Below are 23,784 nucleotides of genomic sequence, written 5' to 3' on the forward strand. Positions count from 1 at the left end.
AAAAGATCAGAGTCCCTCAGTCAAACCGCTGGTGTCCTACAAGCTGCCAGAGCAAGCTCAGCTTTCAAAACGTCTGCAGAAGGCGATGCTATGACTGACTGGCTAGGAGCAGGCTTTTATTTCAAGTTACCGTATATACTCGGGTATAAGCCAAGGAGGGCTTTTTCAGGCTTATATGCGAGTATATAGGGTAATTTTAGACCTTGATATGATTCGTATTATTTTATTAAGATACTTTACAGAGCAACCCTACGAAGTTCTACTCCATGGGGTTTGCTCCAGTGTTCTTAGGATTGCATCACACTGTTCATGAATTAAACGCTAGGCCATCAGTTCCACATTTGACTTTCAACCCTCACAGAAATAGCCATTATGCAAGAGCCACTGTGTCCAGTTTACATCCTACTTCCTTTCCTTTTCCTCATGGGAATAATCTCAAGTAGGAAGTAGCCAGCTGTGTGAACCTGTGTCAGAGAATGCAAGGTCAGTAGCCAGCTGTGTGATCCTGTGTCAGAGAATGCAAGGTCTGGTATACGGTCACCTCCAGAATAGACTTTTGTAACTTGTTCTATGCTGGCCAACCCGGAATTTGTAGCTGATACAAAATGCAGCCGCTAGGGTCTTCACAGGTACATTTGGAAGGCCCATTCCAGCCGAAGAAGAGGCTGCTGCAGGGGTTGCCAGTCGTGACCTGGATCATGATTTTATTTTCACCTTTAAGACCATCCTTGGTCTGGTCCCTCATAACTCCAGGACCGCGTGTCTCCTTATGCCTGCCGCAGGGCATTAAGCTCTGCGGGTATGAATCTGTTGGAGGTCCCCGGTCCAAGGGAGGTTTGCTTGGCCTCGACCAGGGCCAGGGCCTCTTGGTCCTGCCCCCGACTGGAATGAACTCCCAAGAGAGCTGAGGGCCCTGATTGTACTTCCTCAGTTCCACAGGGGCTGCAAGACATAGTACTTCGGCCAGTTCTTTGGTTGAGGCCAGTGTGGGCTAAATCTGAGCCTCTTGCTGGCTAGCCTTGTCATCAGACGCCCCTAGATTTACCCCCTGAGGTACTGTTATCACAGGGTCTGTGGTACCAGGGGGAGGTGGGAATTTCAGCCACCAAGGGGTGGCTTACAGAGATTTTATTATTATTTTAGAGGGATTTTAATGTCAGTCAATAACTGTTCTGCCATGAGACACATTAGTTGGAGTGTTGGGGGATATAAATATATCAATAAATAAATGAAAATAAAAAGAAGAGAAGCCAACTCTTTAGGGGTGAAGAGGGGAAAGGTGAATAAATTACAGGGCAGCCATGTCTGTGAAGGCCAAATAGAGAACTGAAGGAAATGTTGGACCGAGGCCCATTCCACACTTTTAAAGCACTTTAGAAGCTGATTTCCCTATTTCACACAGGACACTCCAGCTGCAAAAAACAAACAAACTCTGAAAAGCCCATTCCATTTGTACTTTTAGCGGAGTCTCCAGAAGTCTGCATTTTTGCATCATAACAAAAGTAACTGTTAACCCATATCCCTCCTTCAACATCACAGCCTGATGCTTGTAGACCGAGATAAAAAAGGTAGCAGTAATGTTAAAAGCCTGTTAAGGCTGCTTTTCCATTTGCTCCGTCTGGTGCAGTTTTGAGGAGGCCTGCCTGGACTGGCTATGTGTTGACTGCAGTCTTTTGATGCAACCTTTGCTATAAGGAGCCAGGAAGAACAAAGCCACAGCGTTTGCATCCGGAACTTTTGCAGAGATAGTGACATCCCTTGATCATGAGCACTTAATGACTGAAGAACTTGCTTCTACTGGTGAGTTGCTTGCTTAGCTGGACCTCTTTGGCTGAACCCTGTGAAAATGTAACTTCCCCACTAGGGGGCAGCAAGAATGCGGGCTAGACAGGATAGTAAGGTCAGCATCTGCTTTCCTGATAAGTGGCATTCCGGGGCTGGCATCCCTAGCTGAGAGCTACCTACACCTGGACCCAGTGCAAGGGAAGCCTCTCTTGTGGATGTGACAGTTCAAAGCATCCCCACAGGCCATGGAAGGTTTTGCTTAGGGCGAGCAGCCGGTGCCCAGTAACAAAACAGCCAGATAGCAGCAGAAGAAGATGTCACCAGAAATACGGAAGGGAGAGCAGGGGAGGGGTTGCTTACCTTGGCGAGTTCTGCGGCTGTGTTCCCTCTGGCCCCTAAGAGGAGTATGGCCAAGGCGATGGAGATGCTGAGCGAGCAATAAATGAAGTTGCCTATTGGGTTGGCTTCCACAAACCTGCGGAACAGATCGATGGCAAAACGCTCAATTTCCTTTGCCAGCTCTTCCATGTTGCCAACCTGCAAGCGGGAAACAGAGAATGCTCCATCTGTGGGTCTCCAACACACAATCCGAAATGCCCCTGCCCATTCTAAGGGATCACGTAGGAGGAAGTCAGAGGGGAAGGACTTGGCTGAGATGGGTTACAACTTTAGCTACACAGCATTGCAAAGGTTCTCTTCCGCCAAGTGAGGGCCTGGCTTGGGTGGCCAGTTTTCACTGGAAGAAGAATGGACCCTGTTGGAGGATACCTCTCCCTTTGTGGTTCTTGGCAAAAAGCAGGCACCCCCCTCCCCCCGCACCTGTGGTGGAGTCCCTACCCTGCCAAGAAAAGGAAATGGAAAATGGCAAAAGGAGAAGGAGGAGGAGGAGGAGGAGGACAGAGTTACCGGATCCACAAGCACAGCTGGCTCTTCTTATGGCGTCTCTTGCTTTGGGGGTGATTTTGCGGATGACACACTGGAAAGAAAGGAAGACGGTGGGACCGGTGAGGCTGTCCTCAGAGCAACGCCGTCACCTCGGAAAAGCTAGCAAGTTTGATGGGATGCAGATGAAAGAGATGGAAAAACAACCCTTCCTCCAAAGGAAGGAAGGAAGATGATTCCTTCTTTCTCACTTTTCCTTGAATGGTCAAACACTTTTTGCATTATTTTTTCTCTATCTCCCACCATTGTGAATCGATTTCCTGCGTTTTCTCCAACGACTGACTGCACCCCCCACCCCCACCCCCACCCCCACAAAGCCCTCTGGTTCCCGGGTCCTCCATCCCCCCTCCAAGTCGAGAGCGCCCCCGACGTGGCCCTGCGCCCCCCTCGCTGCAGCCACCCAGGTGAGCCCCACTCCAGGCCAGGCCAGGCCAGCCCACGTGGGCGCGAAGCAGGGAGCCCCTCGGCGGGACTGCAGGGCGCAGCAGCAGGCGACGGACTTACCTGTCCGGACGGCGGCGCCGGTGTGCGGGTCTCCGAGCAGGTGCAGCGAGGTCAAGGCGGAGGCGCCTCCCCGCACAGCGCGTCTCGGGGGCCGGGCAGCCGCGGGCGGGAAGGAGGGAGGGATTAGAGCGGGCAAAGCTCCAGGGAAAGCTCGTCCCCTCCTCGCTCGGGGTCGGCCAGGGGGGGCCGTGCCTAGGAGGCGCCTCCGGGGCTTGGCTCCAGGAAGAATCCCCTCTCCTAGTCGAGGTGCCAACTCTGGGTTGGGAAAGACCTGGGAGTTAAACACCAAAGTTCTGTTGAAACAAATAAACAAAAAAAGAGAACTTCTGCCCTGTCAAAGAGGGTCGCCTCCCACCTTCCCAGCACGGAATGGGGAAGTGTGTCCAAAGGTTAGATTCAAGACTAAGAACTACTTAGTCTGAGGAAGAGTGCTTGCACGCGAAATCTCATGCCTGGAATAAATCTTTGTTGGTCTTAAAAGTGCCACCGGACTCTGATTTTGCTTTGTTGTGTCCAAAGGTGCTTCTAACTCTTTTACAGGTATTCCCTCCTGCATGTGATTCTTTTCTGTCTTTCAAAATGTCTCTGAAGAGAAGGTTTCTATACTTCATATTTCTCTACCATGAGCAGCGTCCAAGCGGCTTACTATCCCCTCTCCCTTCCTCTCCCCACAACAGGCATCTTGTCAGGTAGGTGAGGCCGAGAGAGCCCTGAGAGAACTGTGAACATCCAAAGGTCATCCAGCATGCTTCCTGTGGAGCAGTTGGGAATCAAACCTGGAACTCCAGAGAAAAGCCTGCTGGCTCTCTGCAGATCCCAGACCAGCCTTTTTCAGCCTTTTGACCCAGGAGGTTTCAAGGAACTTCGGAATGGATGTCAGCTGGACACATCTCCGTGCCAAGAACCCACAAATTGCATGTCACTGGAACTGACATCATGGCCTGTGTTAACAGACAGTCTCAAGGAGGTCTGAGCAGGGAGGGCATAGGACAGGTTTAAGGTGGGAATAGGTGTACAGGCTCCGCCCCCTGCCTGGCACAGAAACCACAAGAAAACTGGCCAGCAAAATGGTCAGCTCCCTAGTTCGTGGCCAAGTCCATTAGGGCAGGAGGGAAATGTCACAGATCCCAGCTCCCACAGACCCCTGGTTGGGAATCCCTGCCCTCCCAGCATGAATTTTCAAGTTTGATGTTACTGAATGTCAGGGGCAGAACCAGCTGATCCTGAGCAATAATAATAATCAGGTCTAAGGAAAGACCAGCACTGGAAGAACTGCTCCAAACTTCTTTGATGTAATCCTTTGGGGCATCATTGCTCCTTTGCAGGAAGAGTGGATTATAAATGGCCAAACAAATAAATGTTCCCTGTGCCTAGAATTGGGTAGAAATTAGTCGAGTGTTTCTTCTACCTTTTCATTGAAGGTAAATTCCTTGACTTGTTACCTGAAGGCTCACTCAGTGAGATGATCAGTCCAGGTAAGGAAATCTGGTTTGGGGAGGTCTGCTCTATGGTTCTGACCTTTGATTTGTGTTTCATGGAGAAACAACTCTTATGAAGAAAATATATTTTTGTCGGTTTGTGATGGGTGAAAAACAGAAAGTGAAGATCAGCATGGAAATCTACTTCCATCAGCAAGATATTATTCCAGGAATTTTGGGCATGAAATGATATGGGATCCCGACTTCTCAGACAAGTTGGTTTTGTAGCTGTCAAAGGCTTCCAGTAGATCCAAAGCTGAAAAACTGGACTGTAGAGTATAGATCTCTTCCAGCTTCAATTTTGGGAAGTGCTCATGAACATCAATGAAGTAAGAAATCTTTTTTGGCTCTGTCTATTCTTGGAGCCCTGCTAAAGTGAGCCTGTTCTCCAGCTAAAATTAGGGACAGAGAGAGAACCAGGAAATCATTACCAAGTACTTGCCCCCCCCCCTATCTGTTTTGTTTTTTAGGCCAATAGCCTAACTTGCCGTCCTTCCTCTGGAATTCCTGGTTTCTCTTTCATCCCGCGGTTACAACCAGCCATCCGGTTGTTTCATTCCCCCCCCCCCCACTGAGAACTCTGCCTTATCTCCTAGTGTCCTTGGTTCACAAGAGAGTGGCTAGAGGCCAGCTGTGGTCTATTCAGCGCTTAGGAAGTGGGATGTCTCCTGTGTTTCGCGCCTAAAGATCAAAGGCCTCTCTATGTGAACTGATATTCCCGCTTAAACCCCTAACCTATAAAATGTCAGGGAGATCATCATTCTGTGTCTGCCGATGATTCCTATTCTTATCATTCTATATTTTGTTGTGCTTAGTGGATCTTATCAATAAAGACTGTTGGCATTTTCTGCTCTATGGAGTTGTGTTGGATTTTCATCTGAGAGAGGGTCTCACTTGTGCAAGAACCCTGGTACGTAACAGTACTGTCATGAGGGAAACCATCAAATTCAGTTAGCTTTTGGGTTCCTACTACAGAAAGGGGTTGTTGTCACAGGGACTACAGCTCAGTGGCTGACCATATTCCTTCAGACAGGATAGCTTAGTGAATAGGGGCCTCGAGCAGCAGAATTTGGAGAGCCATCTCTGAGTCCTCCACAAGCCATCAGAGTACACTGCACATCTAAGAAACCTCCTGTCCCGATATATCCCCAGACCAACTCTAAGATCTCCAGATGGGCATATGCTGGTGGTCCCTGCCCTCTCAAAGTGCAAATGGCCTCAACAAGGTCCATTTTGGCCCTGGCCCCAGCATGATGGATTACGTTGCCCGCAGAGACACACACCCTGACGCAGCTGTCAGAGTCTAGGAGGGCCTGCAAACCAGTGATCTTCTGAACAAGCATTTGGCTGACACTAGGTCACAGAGGCAAATCATCCCCCCCCCCCAAGAATGCCTATAACACTCCGATATATTGAGGCAGAGCATCGGGACTGAGTTTTAATTGTTTATTGTATAGTTTTCATATTCTGATTTTAAATTTGTTGTGGAATGTGCTGTAAACTGTTCCGAGCTTGGATACATAGAGGGGCAATAAACTGAATGAATGAATCAATGAATGAATCAATGAATCAATGAATCAATGAATCAATCAATCAATGACAGAGTATAGGGCCAGATGAAGCATTCTTCTGATTCATGGAAGAGTCTCTACTTTCTGCCTACATTTCTGAATTAAAAACAAAACAAAACTATTGACTACTTTTCTGTTTCTGCAATTCCCCGTATCTATGATATATCACTATTTAGGCAGAATATCTTATATTTGGGGGTTGGGAGATCACCTGTTCCAGGCCAGTGGAATTATCTTCAATGTAATCAAGAAACAGGACGATCATACTGAGCTTTATCCCTTCGTATGGCAGTTCCAGGATGTGTCATTTGTGTTCAGGGATGTACAGAAAAAGAAGCTTCTTGGACATGCACATCATCTTCATGGTCTTCTTTTCCTTCTGGATGGAGGAACAAAAAATGGGGGATGGGGATTGTATGTCCACCATTGGCTGAACATTGATGAGTGCCCACAGACAGGAACTATATTGTTTGAATTACGTTAACACAAGTTATGTTTTGTAGCTTCCAGTGGCCATTAACTCCTGCTCTAGAGGCAGAGCCACTTAAATGAGAGAAGGTTCCTCCAGCCTAAGATGAGACACAGCCAGGGATACTCAGGGTTCCTGTATAGACCCCTATTGGGCCACCTCCAAATCTCATGGAACATTCATAATTTGGGGGACAAATGGGCATATCTGGAATCTTAACCAGTTCCGCCTTCTCATTTGCAGAGGCCTTTGGTCAGCAACCTAAGTTTTATCCTCGTACAGTATAAAAATCCCAGATCCAGGCCACTAAAAAGCACATGGGTATCAACCAGAAGACCAAGGGTTGGGGTGACAGCCATATGACACAGCGTCTTGTTGAAGCAATTCTTAGCTCTTTCAGAGGGTGCCACTAGATTCAAATGAAGCTAAACTTAAAACCTGACTATCATGAATACATCCGACATCAAGTTTGGAGTCCATTTTTTACTTGCTCCTTGGGAGGACAGTTGATGAAAATGGGTTATCAACCTACCTCAGCTGAGAAACCCCAGAAGTAGTGCCACCATGCAGAATATGGTTGGGAAACATAGATGTGGACATGCCTACAGGGGGCCTCTCCCCTTCCCACCCCCTCCAGGACAATGACTGGTCATTTGGGGAGGGGGAGGAGGTTGACATAAACATATATGGTTATATCATTCATGAATTGTTTATCAAATTTTAGAACCTGACCCAGAACTAAACTGGAGCCATTGCAGCTCCTGGAGGGCAGGTTGATTATGGGCCCTCCACGTGGTCCTCGTAAGGACCTGAGGAGCCACATCCTGCTCCAGCTGTAATTTCCAGAGCAGCATCAGGGGAAGACCCACGTACAGCCATCCAGCCTGGAGGTGACTGTCATGCGGATCACTGGGGACAGGTGCTCCAGGGCCCCATAGGGTGCTAGTAGCCTTGCTTGGTGTAGGTGGGAAATTGCCTGCTGTGCTACTCTAGTGAGCTGAGTCTCCATCGTAACGGAGGAGCTGAGGATCATCCCCAAATTCCTGACAGCAGGTGCAACTATCATCTGTACCCCGTCCAGGGTGGCTAGTCATACATTCTTCCAGGGGACCTCCCTCTCAGTGGGATTCAGTTCCAGACAACACTGCTGGAGCCATTCCGTCACGGCTCCTGAAGCTCAAGGGTTCACGTGGGGTATTCAGCCGGTCACTCATTGACAGATAGAGCTGGGTGTCATCTGCGCCCCATGGCCAGGTCAGAAGCTGGACTCGAATGGATCCGGGGTTGAAGTTTCTTCTAGGTTTGCTTTTAATTTAATTTAATTTAATTTAAAGGGCAGATGCCCTTTCAACCCAGACACAAGGAGAACTCACTCTGTTAGCTGGAGTATTGCCATTTTGATGCAAGAATACACAAGGTGCTCCCTCCGAAGCCAGGTCCAGAACTTCAGCACTATGAATACCTTCTGGCACATAGACCATTTCTGTGTAACGTCTAAGCCTTTTGAGGGAGAAACAACTCCACTGCCCTTGTCTGTTAATACTAAAATGAGAGTACGAAAAGGAATTCCCATGAAAATCCAGGTTCCCAGCTAAACCCAAAGAAAGCCACTCTTGTTGCCTGAGGAAGAGTGCTTGGACTTGAAGCCTAACGCCCTGAATAAATCTTTATTGGTCTTAGAATCATAGAATCATAGAATCATAGAGTTGGAAGGGGCCATACAGGCCATCTAGTTCAACCCCCTGCTTAACGCAGGATCAGCCCTAAGCATCCTAAAGCATCCAAGAACAGTGTGTATCCAACCTTTGCTTGAAGACTGCCAGTGAGGGGGAGTTCACCACCTCCTTAGGCAGCCTATTCCACTGCTGAACTACTCTGACTGTGAAATTTTTTTCCTGATATCTAGCCTATATCGTTGTACTTGTAGTTTAAACCCATTACTGCATGTCCTTTCCTCTGCAGCCAACAGAAACAGCACCCTGCCCTCCTCCAAGTGACAACCTTTCAAATACTTAATGAGGGCTATCATGTCCCCTCTCAACCACCTTTTTTCCAGGCTGAACATTCCCAAGTCCCTCAACCTATCTTCATAGGGCTTGGTCCCTTGGCCCCAGATCATCTTCGTCGCTCTCCTCTGTACCCTTTCAATTTTATCTACGTCCTTGAAGTGCGGCCTCCAGAACTGCACACAGTACTCCAGGTGTGGTCTGATCAGTGCCATATACAATGGGACTATGACATCTTGTGATTTTGATGTGATGCCTCTGTTGATACAGCCGAAAATGGCATTCGCCTTTTTAACCGCTGCATCACACTGCCTGCTCATGTTTAGTTTATCCACAAGTACCCCCAAGGTCCCGTTCACACACAGTGCTACCTAGAAGCGTATCCCCCATCCAGTAGGTATGCTTTTCATTTTTCTGACCCAGATGCAGAACTTTACACTTATCTTTATTAAATTGCATCTTGTTCTCATTTGCCCATTTTTCCATTGTGTTCAGATCTCGTTGAACTCTGTCTCTATCTTCCGGAGTATTTGCCAGTCCTCCCAATTTGGTGTCATCCACAAACTTGATGAGTAGTCCTTCCACCCCCTCATCTAGATCATTAATAAATATGTTAAAAAGTACTGGACCAAACACCGAGCCCTGAGATACCCTGCTACTCAACTCTCTCCAGTATGATGAAACACCATTGACAACAACTCTTTGAGTGCGGTTCTCTAACCAATTCCCTATCCACTAAACTATCTGAAAATCCAGATTGCAGTCCTTCAACTTATCTATCAGAACATCATGGGGGATCTTATCAAAAGCTTTACTAAAATCCAAGTAAACGACATCAACCAAATTTCCATGATCCAGCAAACCTATTACTTGGTCAAAAAAGGAAACCAGGTTGGTCTGACAGGACCTGTTGGAGACAAATCCATGCTGACTTCCTTGGATCACCAAATTGTCCTCCAGATGTTTGCAGATTGCTCCCTTTAATATCTGCTCCATTATCTTCCCCATAACAGAGGTCAGACTCACTGGTCTGTAGTTTCCCGGGTCATCCTTCCTCCCTTTTTTGAAGATAGGAATAACATTTGCTCTCTTCCAGTCCTCTGGGACATCTGCAGTCCTTAAAGAGGTCCCGAAGATGATGGACAAGGGTTCTGCAAGTTCTTTGGAAAATTCTTTGAGCACCCTCGGGTGCATTTCATCCAGCCGAGGGGATTTGAACTCATCCAGTGCAGCTAAATGCCTCTCGACAACCTCTCTATCCATGTTAACCTGCCACCCAGACACTATCCTTTGGCTACAGCCATCTCTAGATGTGCCTAAACCCTTTGAAAAGGGAAAAAACAGATGTAAAATAGGCACTAAGCCTTTCTGCTTTCTTTGCATCTTCCATTAGAGTTTGTCTATCCGCATCCAACAGTGGGCCTATTGCCTCCTTTACTTTACATTTGCTCCTCACATAACTGAAAAATCTTTTCTTGTTACAATGGGCTTCCCTGGCCAATCTTAGCTCACTCTCAGCTTTGGCCTCTCTGATGATTGATCTACAGTGCCTAGTAACCTGTAGGTACTCTTCTTAAGAGCTCTGTCCTTCCCTCCATTTCCTAAACATTTTCCTTTTCTTTCTTAGTTCCTCTTGAAGTTCTCTGTTCATCCAAATAGGCTTCTTAGAGCTCCTGCAGTGTTTTCGTCTTTCTGGGATAGTCATTGATTGAGCATGCAATAGCTCTTGTTTGAGTAGCGCCCCACCCTTCACATGCTCCCTTCCCTTCCAGTATTCTCGTCCATGGTATGACACTCATCATGTCTCTGAGTTTATTAAAGTTTGTCCTACAAAAATCCAACATCCGCATCTGGCTACAAGCTTCCTCGGCTCCCCATCTCAAAAGGAATTCTATGAGGACATAGTCATTTCCCCCTAGGGCCCCCACCTCCTTCATCTCATCCAGCAACTCTTGCCTGTTGGTCAGTATTAAGTCCAGTATGGCTGAACGTCTTGTGGGTTCATCTACCATTTGATAAATGAAATTGTCAGCCAGTTTCTTAAAGATGCTACTGGACTCTCTTCTTGGTGTTACTCCATCCTCACAGGCTATGGAAGATTTTATTTAGAGCTGACAGCAGGTGCCCAGTAACAAAATCGGCCGATACCAGCAGAAGAAGTTACCACCAAAACTACAGGAGTGGGAGGGGGGGGAGGGTTGCTTAACTTTTGTGAGTTGTATGGTTGTGTTCCCTTTGGCCCCTATGAAGACCATGGCCAGGCGGTAGAGATGCTGACTGGGGAGTAAAAGCAGTTTCCTGTCGGGTGGGCTTCCATGAAGTTTTGGTAGAGACCGAGAGTGAAAGACCCATTTGCACTTGACAGGGGCTCCATGTCGCCAACCTACAAGTGGGAAACAAAGGAGAACTTGCCAGAAGAGCACTCCCAGGACTGCAAGGAAGGGCCACCTGTGCTGCTGAGAAGGCAGGAACCTTTGACAATAGACCAGAAGTCCCTGTGCTAGAGACCTAGCCCTGCCTAATCAATCCAGGAACACTCAGAAAAATATCTTTTAAAAATATTACACGCAAATTTCTTAAGAAACGGATCATTCCTAAGCATCTAGGAGTAGAGATGATCTTTTGGGCTACAACGTTTTTCAAAAAATATGAAGAATTCGGATACAGAACAAAATATAACTTTAGAGGAATGGGAACAACTCTGGAGGAGAAACATTAAGATAACAAAGAGTCAATTGTTAAGGGAGGGATGGTTCAAATTGTTTTATAGATGGTATATTACCCCTAAAGTGCTGGGTAAAATGAAGCCAAATTTAGATAGCGGATGCTGGAGGTGCAAAAAGACAGTAGGATCATACTATCATATGTGGTGGAGATGTGAAGTTGTTCAAAGATTTTGGTGAAGGTGCACCAGACGATGCAAAAAAATTATGAAATACATGTTTCCATTGAATGCTAAATATATGTGGCTATGTTTCTTCCCTACCAACCTACCGAAGCAGCTACAAGAAATATCATAGAATCATAGAATCATAGAATCATAGAGTTGGAAGGGGCCATACAGGCCATCTAGTCCAACCCCCTGCTCAATGCAGGATCAGCCCAAAGCATCCAAGAAAAGTGTGTATCCAACCTTTGCTTGAAGACTGCAAGTGAGGGGGAGCTCACCACCTCCTTAGTCAGCCTATTCCACTGCTGAACTACTCTGACTGTGAATTTTTTTTCCTGATATCTAGCCTATATCATTGTAGTTTAAACTAGGGATGTGCAATTCGGGTTCAGAAATGCCCGAATCGCCCAAATTTGACCCGATTCGGATGTTTCCAAGCCAAAAACGGGCCCAAATCCATTCAGCTGAGTCGGAGGCTTCAGGCAGCCATTGCCTGTAGCCTCTGGCTGCCCCCCCCCTTTTTTTTTATTCCCGCTGAAAATGGTGGCGGGAGGGAGGGGGGAGTGAGTGGCCAACCAGAATGCTTTTCAGCTCAGGCATTCTGGCCACTCACAGAAGACTTTTTATTTTTAAAATCCCCTTGTAGCCTGCCCAGGAGGAGGCTTCTTAAATCAAGGGTCTGCTTGCTGGAGCTCACTTGAGCTCTCTGGCTGGCTGGCTTGCTGTGCTGCTCCCAAGCTCCCTGCTTGGTAGAGTGGCCTGCCTGCCTGCCTCCTGGACTCCTGGACCTCGCCTGTGGACAACTGGACATCGCTGGAGAAGACATCCAATAGTTTGTTTTAGGGTTTTTTTCCTCTCTTCATTCCTATTTTTCTCTTTTTCCCTCCCTCTTCTCCCTCTCTCTCCCTCCTCTTTTCCAAAGTTTTTTGCCTTTGGGTTTCTGTGGGTGGGGGCCTGGGGGGTTGGGGAATTGTATTTGATGTTTTTATTGTGTTTAAACTGTTTGCTGTTTGGTTTTCTTTAAAACCAATTTTGGGGGTGGGGGTTGGGGCTTGTATTTTGAAGTTGTACTTTTTCTGGTTGTTTTTTGGGGGGTTGTTTGATTGTTTTGGGTTTTTTTCCCCAGGTTTTCTCAGTTGCCACCTTTGGGCTTCGTGCCCTGGGTGGCAGCTGGTTGCTTGGCAGTTGTAGGCGTTTTTTGGTGGGGGGCTAGTTTCAGTTGGGGGGGGGGTTGTGTTTGTTCTTAGATTGGTTTAGCTGTTAGGGCCTTGCAGGGCCAGTTTATCTTGATTGCCAGCCACCTTTTGGGGAGTGCCCTGGGTGGCTGCTGGTAAGGTTGTTTGTTTGTTGAAGCTGTTTCTTTGGTTAGCCTAGGTAGAGTTAGCTTGGTTGGTTAGTTGTTAGGGTCTTGCAGGGCAAGTTTTTCTTGCTAGCCACCTTTGGGGGAGTGCCCTGGATGGCTGCTGGTTGTTTGTTTGTAGAAGCTGTTTCTTTGGTTGGCCTAGGTAGAGTTGGCTTGCTTTGTTTGGCAGTTTGGGCCTTGCAGGGCCACTTTTCCTCAGTTGCCACCTTTGGGGGAGTGCCCTGGGTGGCTGGCAGCTGGTCGGTGTTTTAGAGATTGTTTCCTGGGGGGAATTGCTGCGTTCTTCTTGGGGTGCCCAATTAGTGACCCTTTAAATAGGCAGTAAAATCCATAGTTTCAGGAAAATTTTTAAAGTGCTACTAATTTTTTAGAATAGATAGTTTCTTTCCTAAGTAGCTAGATAGGGTTGCATTTTTATAAGAAAAAAGTGATTTGGGATCTAGGCTAAAAAGAACTTTTTCCCCCCAATTCAAATATTTTATTGTGATATCAAACAAAATATCCATACCCATCACTAATCCATAAATTCATCAATCTAACATTCAATCACAAATAAATACAAATATACATTCAAGACTTCTCTCCTAGTCCTAACAAATGCAATAGTAAACCTAAATCTGTGACATAACTATGCTTAGAACCTGCTGTTGCTATGTTAAATTTTACAAATCTTCACAAAGTCTGGATAATTTTTTTTCATATAATTCCAAAACAATGTCCATTGCTTTGCATATTTTCCAAGATCGGGATCTTTGTAGATGGCAGACAATTTGGCAACTTCAGCATAGTCCACCAGTTTTCTTAACCACTCTTCAGTTGAGGGAATATCAGGGCTCTTCCATTTAGAAGCAAAAACAATTCTGGCTGCAGAAGTAGCATACATAAATAAAACTCTATGATCTTTGTGGACCCTGCCATCCAAAAGGTTCAATAGAAATAACTCTGTTTTTTTTCAAAATTAAATTTTAACATTTTTTAAAATTCCACAATTATATTCTCCCAATACTGTCTTGCTTTCTTACATTCCTACCACATGTGAAAAAAGTCACCCCTCTCCTGTTTACATTTCCAATATTTGTTGCCTATTTTGTAATTCCATTTAGCTAACTTAACTGGAGTAAGATGCCAACGGTAAATCATTTAATAAATATTCTCTATAATAGAGTAACATGGGGTGAATCGCATATCAAACTTCCATAACCTTCCCCAAGTGTCCAAACTCACCGTGTTGCCAAAATCCCTAGCCCAAGAAATCATTATATGGAAGACTTTTTCGTCTTCCATATTCCATTCTAACAGCTGCTTGTAGATTTTTGAAATTTCTTTATCCTCCTGTTCTAATATTTCTTTCTGAAATCTAGATTTTTGTATATTGAAACCCTTTTCTTTATGTATTTTAAACAATTCTGCCATTTGATAATATACAAACCAATCTATCCTATGATCTGAAAGGTCTTCTCTTGATTCCAGTTTAACAGTGTTTCCATCATTATAAATCAATTCCCTATAGGTATACCAATTAGGGGTTTGCTTTAATCCCCAAATCTTGACATTCCTTCTGGAGAGAGCCATAATGGGGTATGAGGTTCTATCCTGTTTTTATATCTCTTCCAGACTGTTTAAAAGGACTTTCTTAGTGGTTTAAAAAACTTTAAACCAGCAGGGGCTGTGCCTTATTGAAGGCCAGCTTTCCTGGTAGAGACAGGAATTGATTAAGAGGCCAACAGGTTTAGGGGGTTCTTCTTAGCAGATCAGGTGGGGGCTTGGTGCACAAATCTGCTCCAGCCTTCCTTCTAGCTAGTAACACTCAGGTAGCTTAAAACACTTTAAAAGTGTAAAAAGGGTTTTTGTTCCTAATTTTCCCCTGCTGTTGGTTAGGTAGGGCCAGTTAAACTTAGCTAGGCCCAAACAGGTTCCTTTAATTAAAAAAAAAAAAAACAAGAGAGAGAGAGAACAGGAAAATTCCATAGAAGTTAGGTCAGCTTAGGGTCTAGAAAAACTAAACGGGTAGCTGGTGGGAGGGTTTTATAAGTTTCAAGTTTTCTTTAGAAACAGGTGTTAGGGCAGTTAGTGGTAGGGCCACAAATTTCCCTGTCTCTTAGATTAGAAACAGTTTGTCCAAGGGAACGCAGACATGAGTGGCAAGAAGGAAGATCAGGCTAGGGGCCCTGGGGGAAAGGCCCAACAGAAAACTAGAGGGGTGGAGGGGAGTGAGAGGGGGAAGGAAGCGTCCTTCCCCCCACCTGAGAAGAGGCCTGTCTTGGGTCAACCTTCCACCACTCCGACCTGTGGCCGGAGTGGTGCAATAAAGAGTGTCCGCAAGGGTCTCTTTATTGAGGCGGCTGCCGGGGCGCCCCCTTCTAAGGTGCGTCAGGCAGGGGTCTTTGCTGGCACTTCTGCGGGGGCTGCTGATCAGGCAGCCCCTTGTGTCGCTCCTTTTGCTAGTGAGGCATTGGGGCGTCAGGAGGAGTTGCCTGATCTCACCCTCGGGGTGAGCCTTGGGGACATGAGTGGCTTGTCCTTCATGTCCCCAGGCATCACCGTACACTTCACGTCGGACATATGGACGTCATGTCATGCGCAGGATGAGTACATCTCACTGACTGCGCATTGGTGGGACGTTCGGGAGATGCTGGGTGGGGTCGAGCTTGTTAGGCAGGGTGAGGGCTGCCCAGCAGGCTATCACCATGCCTTGCTGCACATCGAGCCCTTCGATGTGCGGCACACGGCAGACAACATCGAGGGCACCATTCGTAGAATGGTAGATGGGTGGGTAGGTAGTGGGACAGGGGTCACCAAGGGCTTCTTGGTGACAGATGGTGCCCTCAACATGACCAAGGCGGTCAAGGGCATGGGTCTGAAGCACATCTCCTGTGCGGCCCACCTTCTCCACCTCGTGGTTAAGGATGCCCTTGGGATCGGCTCCAAGGGAACCGGTTCATCCGCCGAAGCCATTGACTTCCAGCATCTCATTGAGAAGTGCCGGAAGATCATGATGCATTTATCTCACAGCTCGTATGACGTCTCGGGGCTGGAGAGAAAGCAGGTCCTGATGGGCGTGCCGCAGCACTGCCTTATCAGAGACGTCAGCACACACTGGAACTCCACCCATGCCATGCTTGAGCGCTTGGTGGAGCAGAGGAGAGCCTTAGATGCCCTTGTCCAGGAGACGAGGATGTTCATGCCTGGGGAGTGGCTCACCCACCGAGAGTGGGAGATCATTTCTCAGACCGTGGAAGTTCTTGGGCCCTTCAAGACTTTCACGGAGATGCTCTCGTCTGACATGGCAAGTTTGGGTCTGGTCGTGCCCATGGTCCACAGGGCCTGTGTGATGCTGGCCCCCTTCCTGGCCCCGGCTCGAGGACATGCAGACACTGTTCCAGCCGTGCGCGCGCTTGCAAGGAGGCTTCTGAGAGGGCTTGACAGCCGCTTTGAGCCCCTCTGCAAGTCAGTGACATACAGGCTTGCCGCCATGTGTGATCCGCACATCAAGGGCAGCTTAGCAGAGAGGGAGAGGAGCCTTCCTGAATGGTGCGAGCTGCTCATTCAGAGGCTTGTCTGGTGGAAGTCCAGGGAGGCTGAGGTGTCAGGTCAGGCAGGGGAGGAAGGAGCCAGCACGTCCGCTGCTCCTCCCCCGCCCCCAGCCTCTGCTGGCACATCAGCCACTGCGGGCCACCCTAGCGAGAAGGCTGAGCAGGGCAACTTCTTGCTGGGGTTCCTCCAGCCCACTCCTTCTCTTGAGGGCAGCGGGTGCCCGAGGGAGGACAGTGCGTCTGGGATGGTGAGGGCTTACCTCGGTGAGCCCCAGGAGTCCGAGAACGCCTGTCCCTTGAGATACTGGGCCAGGATGGAGGCGGTCTGGCTGGCCCTCTCCCGCCTGGCCCGTGTCTACCTTTCGCGCCCGCCAACGAGCGTCCAGAGCGAGCGGGCATTTTCTCATGCGAGCAGCACCGTCTGCGAGTATCGCTCCCGCCTGGCACCCGAAAGAGTCCAGCAATTGGTCTTCCTCAAGGTCAACTTGCCGGCTCTTGGCCATCCAGAACTATTCTTGGAGGAGGACTGAGGTGAGCACAGAATTGCTGTGACTGCATCTTCTCTGAGTCTGTTCTGGGTGGCGGGGATGAAAAACGCTCGCCCAAGGTAAAAATTCAGACAGGACCAGTGCCCTGGCCAATCTAAATTGCCCCCCCACCCCACACACAGAAATTCTGCAATCACCAGAGGGCCAGAGATTAAATCTGGGTCCCTCAGTCATGCCACCCATTTGGAAAACTTTTCCCAGCCCCAAAGTGAGCCTTAGAGCTCATGTTAAACCCAAGAAGTAACTGAGCATTTCTCAGTGGGTGCCCAGGAGGAGTTTGTTGTTGTGTGTGCGCTGATTTGTCTTTTTGCTGCTGCCAGGGCTGTTCTCCCAGAACAGCTCTGTCAGGGCTCTCTCAGGATGTGGCCTGAGTAGAGCGGTTGGATTAGAGGTGGTTTGAGGCGGTGGCCTATTGCTGTTAGGTTGTTGGATTCCCCACCAGTGTCCACTGCGCCGAGTATGGACATCTGGGGAAGGGAATGTGCCTTTTTGCTGCTGCCAGGGCTGTTCTCCTATAATGTGGCCTGAGTAGAGCAGTTGGATTTCAGTTGGATTTGTGGTGTTTGAGGACAGTGGCCCAAGCGTAGGAAGGGAAAGGTGACTGGAAGCTGCTTTGATACCCATTTGGGTTGTGAAAAGCAAGTCTTCCTCTTGCTCTGTATTTGTTAGAGGGGGGAGGCTGGATGGGAGAGCCAGTGATGAGTCCACAGCATGGATGGAGCATCCAGATTCGCCTCTGAGCTCCTCCATTTGCTTTCTGAGGCTCTCCCGGATTAGTGTGTAGGCGCCGTGAAGCTCTACAGCTTCACTGGGGGTTTCTGGGGGGATCTCCAGGTCTCCCCTGGAGGTTGACATCCATGAGCCACTAGTGTTCCCAGTGGTGCAGGGATATCCCCCCCACAGGCCAGTGCAGGGCCGCCCTCTCCTCTGCAGGGGAACCCAGGTGAGAACTCAGTGGACCTTATTGGTTCTGCAGTTCTCACCTGGAGGCTGCTTAGGCTGCCAGCCACAGGTTCCCCTGCACCTGGGAGAGAAAGTCCCCTCCTGGCCTGCTCTGTTTGGAGCCAATGCAAGTCAATGGCTCCACTGACTTGCATTGGAAATCCTTCCCCCACCTTCCCCGGGGGCTGGGGGGAGGGGGTGTAAGTGGCACCCATGAAACTTCTTGGGGAGCTCAGAGAGGGTCTTCCCTGAGTCCCCTGGAAGTTTCAAGAAGATTGGACCAAGGAGTCCAATCCTAGGGGCTCCCAAAGAGGGTGCCCCTATCTGCTCCATTGGATACAATGGAGTGTCAGGTTCTTTAGTCTGAACATGTTTCTCCATAGACTTCTATGGGGAATGTTCCTTGGGAGCCCCCAGGATGGGATCCCCTGGTGAAATCTTCCTGAAACTTGCAGGGGACTCAGGGAAGACCCCCCCCCCCCCCGAGCTCCCCTGCAAGTTTCAAGAAGATTGGACCAAGGGGTCCCATCCTAGGGGCTCCCAAAATCATGAGAAAACAATGATTTCAGCAGGTAAATTGGCAATTTCCTTGTGCAACTTACACCCCCTCCCCCCCCAGCCCCCAGGGAAGGCGGGGGAAGGATTTCCAATGCAAGTCAATGGAGCCCTTGACTTGCATTGGCCCCAAATCATCCGAAACGATTTGGGAGGCTTTCCAATGCAAGTTAATGGCCTCCACTGACTTGTATTGGCCCTGAATCGATTCGGACAGGTCTGAATTGGTCCGAATCGGGGCCTTCCTGCACAACCCTAGTTTAAATTCATTACTGCACGTCCTTTCCTCTGCAGCCAATGGGAACAGCATCCTGCCCTCCTCCAAGTGACAACCTTTCAAATACTTAAAGAGGGCTATCGTTTCCCCTCTCAACCTCCTTTTCTCCAGGCTGAACATCCCCAAGTCCCTCAACCTATCTTCATAGGGCTTGGTCCCTTGGCCCCAGGTCATCCTCGTCACTCTCCTCTGTACCCTTTCAATTTTATCTACGTCCTTCTTGAAGTGCGGCCTCCAGAGGACTGCATTAGAGAGCCAGTTTGGTGTAGTGGTTAGGAGTGCGGCATGCCAGGTTCGATTCTGCGCTCCCCCACATGCAACCAGCTGGGTGACCTTGGGCTCGCCACGGCTCTGATAAAGCTGTTCTGACCGGGCAGTGATATCAGTGCTCTCTCAGCCTCACCCACCCCACAGGGTGTCTGTTGTGGGGAGAGGAATGGGAAGGCGACTGTAAGCCGCTCTGAGCCTCCTTCGGGTAGGGAAAAGCGGCATATAAGAACCAACTCTTATTATTATTATTATTATTTTATGCATCAGCTGCTGCAAGACTAATAGTTACGACCAGATGGAGGCAACCATCCCTACCGGGACCAGGAGAATGGACAGACAAACTGAATACATTGGTATCAACAGCAAAACCGATGAACATGTTAAATGAAGAGTCATCAGAAGAGTTTCAGCAATGCTGGGAATGTCTACTAAAGTGCTAACATTAATAAAGAACAACGTGTTGTAACTTAAGGATGAGGAAATGGAAAAAATCATGAATCTACCTTCCCTTTCCATAACGGACATTCTATTTCTGTGTCTTCTACTTTTTTCCTTATAAAAATAAAACAAATATTCAGTTAAAAAATATGAAGGATTCTTCAAGGACAATTAAATTATGAGGTCCTTTCTTTGGGCACCATTCAGACCTTGTTTTTATTTGGTTTCTTGAATCCAGTGAAGAAGCAGAAGTGTACCAGATCTTCATGTGCATCACAGGGTGACATTTAAGATATTTGTGACAACTTTTACGTGCCTGGTGACTAAAAATCCTTTTAAAATTGAAGATTGCTGTAAAAAAGTTGCTGAAAGTGTATGGATGGATTATATATAGCTCTCTGGCACAGGGAGTCCTGGGCAGAGTCTGCACTTACTTTCTTTATTCCATTGTCAATCCTGTTGAATTCAGATCGCTTTGAACTCGGGTCTTCCTCTCCCTCCCCCCTCCCCATTGAAAAAGGAAAGTCTTCTGCACGTGGTTAGGGAGGCTCAGAAGGGGGGGGGGCAAATGGAGACTCTTTCTTTGTTTTCTTGAAGGGGGGGGGAGAGGATCCAAGAAGTCAGAGGAGGGAGGAAAAAATCCTTTCTTTTCTTGAAGGGGGGGGGGACGAAGAAGGCACAAAAAAAAAATCCAAGGCCGACAGAAGTTGAGAGAACTTAGGGGCTTCTCCTTTGAGGCAGGCTTGTCACATGACCACCTGTAGCCAATCACGGGTCCTCTACCAAGGAGGAGAGCCCAGATTCAAAACAATGCGATTTTCTGAATATATTCAGGATTAGCAGCAGTCTGAGATATCCCATAATAAAGGTAGGGTCACTCTGGATCAATCCTTCTTGCTGCAGAAGGAAAATTTAAATTGCCCCAAATCCAAACGGAAATCGCATTCTGTGTAGAGGGCAGGGACTGAATCAATCTGGGGTTGGAATAAAAGCTCCGTGCAGTTTACACCCTGGTCTCATTCAGCCTTCCTGGTCTGCTGCAGGAATTTGCTTTATGCGGGATGAGGCCAGTCAACAGATGAGGCCAGTGCTGGAGGAAGGTCAGATGGGGCTCCCCCCAGGAAGATAAGATGCCACACTGGCGTGGCTGTCGTATGCTCTCACTGCTCCATTTTTTCTGTTGTAGGGAGGCCTTATATCTATTTTACCACCAAGTTGAACTGTATTTTTCTGGAAGGTTGTTGGGCTTTTTAATGGGGTTTTAATGGTGGGTTTTATTGTATGTGAATTGTCATGTAGCACACCATGAGCCAGTGTGCAGAGAGTGGCGGGTAACAAATCGAATAAATGAAATAAAAATCAAGATGCACACCAGAGATTTCAGGCGCCTGCACAGGTTTTTAAAGGAGGTTTACTTTTCATTCCAGAACCTTCATGCAAGTTCATCATTCTTTGTCTTTCACTTTTCCTTGAATTTGAATCTCTTGAATCTTCCTTGAATCTTGAATCTCTTATATAATTGTTAATAGGTTGGTTCAAATTGTAGCCTTTTGTGTTTGTTCTTTTATTTAATCTTTTTTGAGGGGCTAAACTCCTCCCAGATCTCCTTTGGACACACCCTTGCTACATTTGCATCCTCTGACCGCACCCAAGAATGGAACAGGACCCCATTTGCTTCAGGGCCCCCCACCCCACCCTGGGGCATACAGTTCTCTCCTAGTTCTCCCCCCTCCCCTGGTCAAAGGCAAGGATTGCCCCAATGTGGCCATTCACTCCCCTTGATGCGGTCCTCCAGGTGTGCCTCATGCCCTGTGAAATAGGGAGAGCCTTCCGTGGGATTTCCAGGGGTGCCACACAATGCATTGACAGAGAGTTTATATAAGACTAGATCAATGCCTGTCCATAAGGACAAGCTTCAAAGAGCCACCCACACCCTGTGGCCGGCGACACGGGGACCCCTGGTGGCTCCCCTGCCACCTAATGAAAGCCACCCCCCACCCCCATCCCAGCCAAGGCCCCAGCTTCCCCCCGCCCACCCCCCTCTCCACTGAGGCCCGAGCTTCCCCACAGGCCTCCGAGCAGGAAGCCACCCCTGCCTGCCCCCATCCCCACCAAGGCCCCGGCTTCCCGGAGGGCCTCCAAGCAGGCCCACCGCACCTGCTTGAAGGGCCCCGGGAAAGCCATCCCCAGCCCCCTCCCCAATGGCAAGGCCAGCAGCCGGGCTTACCACCTACTCTTGGTGGTCGGTCCAGCTGCTGGCCCTGAGCCCTGGCTTGTGGTGGACTGGCCTTGCCCACTCTCTGCCCACTCACCCCTTAGCAAATTATGAAGAGGAACAGATGAGAAGGTACAGGTGCACAGAGACTTCTGCCTGGGGTTTGAACTCTGTAAACCAATCATGAGCCCTGCCAAGAGGGACAGCTGGCTGCTGCTGAAAAGAGGTTTGGAAGACCTCTAAATATGAGAGTCTGAATTGACCGTGAGCTGTTTCTTCTTCCAAGGGGCTTCCCAAATGTGAACTGCTAACTTTGGGGATCATATATTTAAGTGGATTCATGTAGTTGCTCTATTTTATCTATGGAGACTAGGATCGTCTATATTCATTGAAGTCAGTTGAGGTTAAAGAGGAAAACAAATATTTTGATAAAAAGATGAATTGGAGGTCTAATTTTTCTTTGTGGGCCATATCTAAAAAGAACCAGGAATAGTTTTGCCATTTCCCAGGAACTTAATGATACAGGAACACTAACTAGAGTCTGACAGCCGTTATAAATGAGATCGCTCTTAAGCGTCCTCTCTGACCTCAACTCAAACGGGCCCCCTGGTACACGGGGGTGCTCCGGGAGAAGAAAAGGGAGGTGAGACGACTGGAGCAAGTGTGGCGGAAGACTCGTGACGAAGCTGCAAGAACATCTTATCGCACGCTTATGAAGGCGTATGAGATGGCGGTGAAAGTGGCAAAGAGGGAGTTCTTCACCATGGAAATCGCGTCTGCAAGCTCTCGCCCAGCCCAATTATTTAGGGTAGTTCGATCCCTCACCGCCCTTCAGGGATGCCAAAATATTAGCCAATTGGAACTCGGCTGTGAGGCATTAGTGAGCTATTTTGCGGACAAAGTCTTGTTGCTCCGTCGTGACCTTCCCGCCACAATTAATACAGTAAATGAACTGGAGGCCTGTTGGCCACCTTTGGTAGCGAGGTTCAATGGCTTCAGACGGCTCTCTTCTTCCGAAGTGGACAAGTTGCTGGGTTCGGTCAGGGCAACCACCTGCCCCCTCGATCCCTGTCCCTCGTGGCTCCTCAAGGTGGGCGGAGAAGGAATAGGAGGCCAATTTAGTGACATTATCAACATCTTCCTGAGTTCTGGGGAGTTCCCTGAGCGGCTGAAGGAGGCGGTGGTTCGCTCTCTCCTGAAAAAAACAGCGCTGGACCCATGAGACCCTGCCAACTACCGCCCGGTGTCGCACTTAGCATTCCTGGGCAAGGTGGTGGAAAGGGCCGTGGCAGACCAGCTCCTAGCATTCTTGGAAAAAACTTCGGCACTCAACCCATATCAGTCTGGCTTCTGTCTTGGCCATGGGGTTGAGACGGTGTTGGTCACACTGCTGGACAACCTCAGTCGCCAGCTGGATAGAGACGGGTCAGCCCTGCTGGTCCTTTTGGATCTGTTGGCTGCCTTTGACATCGTGGACCATGAGTTACTGGTCCACCGCCTCGCCGGCACCGGGATACAGGGCATAGCCTTGCGCTGGATATGCTCCTTCCTCCAGAACCGGACCCAGAGGGTTGCAGTGGGGGATGAGTTCTCGTGCCCTTGTGGGGTCTCACAGGGCACGGTTCTTTCCCCCACATTAGAATCATAGAATCATAGAATCATAGAGTTGGAAGGGGCCATACAGGCCATCTAGTCCAACCCCCTGCTCAACGCAGGATTAGCCCTAAGCATCCTAAAACATCCAAGAAAAGTGTGTATCCAACCTTTGCTTGAAGACTTCTAGTGAGGGGGAGCTCACCACCTCCTTAGGCAGCCTATTCCACTGCTGAACTACTCTGACTGTGAAAAACTTTTTCCTGATATCTAGCCTATATCGTTGTACTTGAAGTTTAAACCCATTACTGCGTGTCCTCTCCTCTGCAGCCAGCAGAAACAGCATCCTGCCCTCCTCCAAGTGACAACCTTTCAAATACTTAAAGAGGGCTATCATGTCCCCTC

General features: G+C 48.4%; 1 protein-coding gene across 1 annotated transcript in view; it reads right to left on the minus strand.

The window, feature by feature from the left end:
• LOC143844165 (uncharacterized) overlaps nucleotides 1-23,784 on the minus strand; it is a 48,637-nt gene that overhangs the window by 13,376 nt on the left and 11,477 nt on the right. Inside the window, exons 8-11 of the mRNA XM_077351162.1 lie at nucleotides 8,123-8,291; nucleotides 3,232-3,524; nucleotides 2,692-2,714; nucleotides 2,146-2,322 (exon numbers count right to left, since the gene is read on the minus strand). Coding sequence (XP_077207277.1) covers nucleotides 2,146-2,322; nucleotides 2,692-2,714; nucleotides 3,232-3,524; nucleotides 8,123-8,291 — 662 coding nt within the window. The remainder of the gene's footprint in view (nucleotides 1-2,145; nucleotides 2,323-2,691; nucleotides 2,715-3,231; nucleotides 3,525-8,122; nucleotides 8,292-23,784) is intronic.

The sequence above is a fragment of the Paroedura picta genome, chromosome 9, assembly GCF_049243985.1.
Source record: "Paroedura picta isolate Pp20150507F chromosome 9, Ppicta_v3.0, whole genome shotgun sequence".
NCBI lineage: Eukaryota > Metazoa > Chordata > Lepidosauria > Squamata > Gekkonidae > Paroedura > Paroedura picta.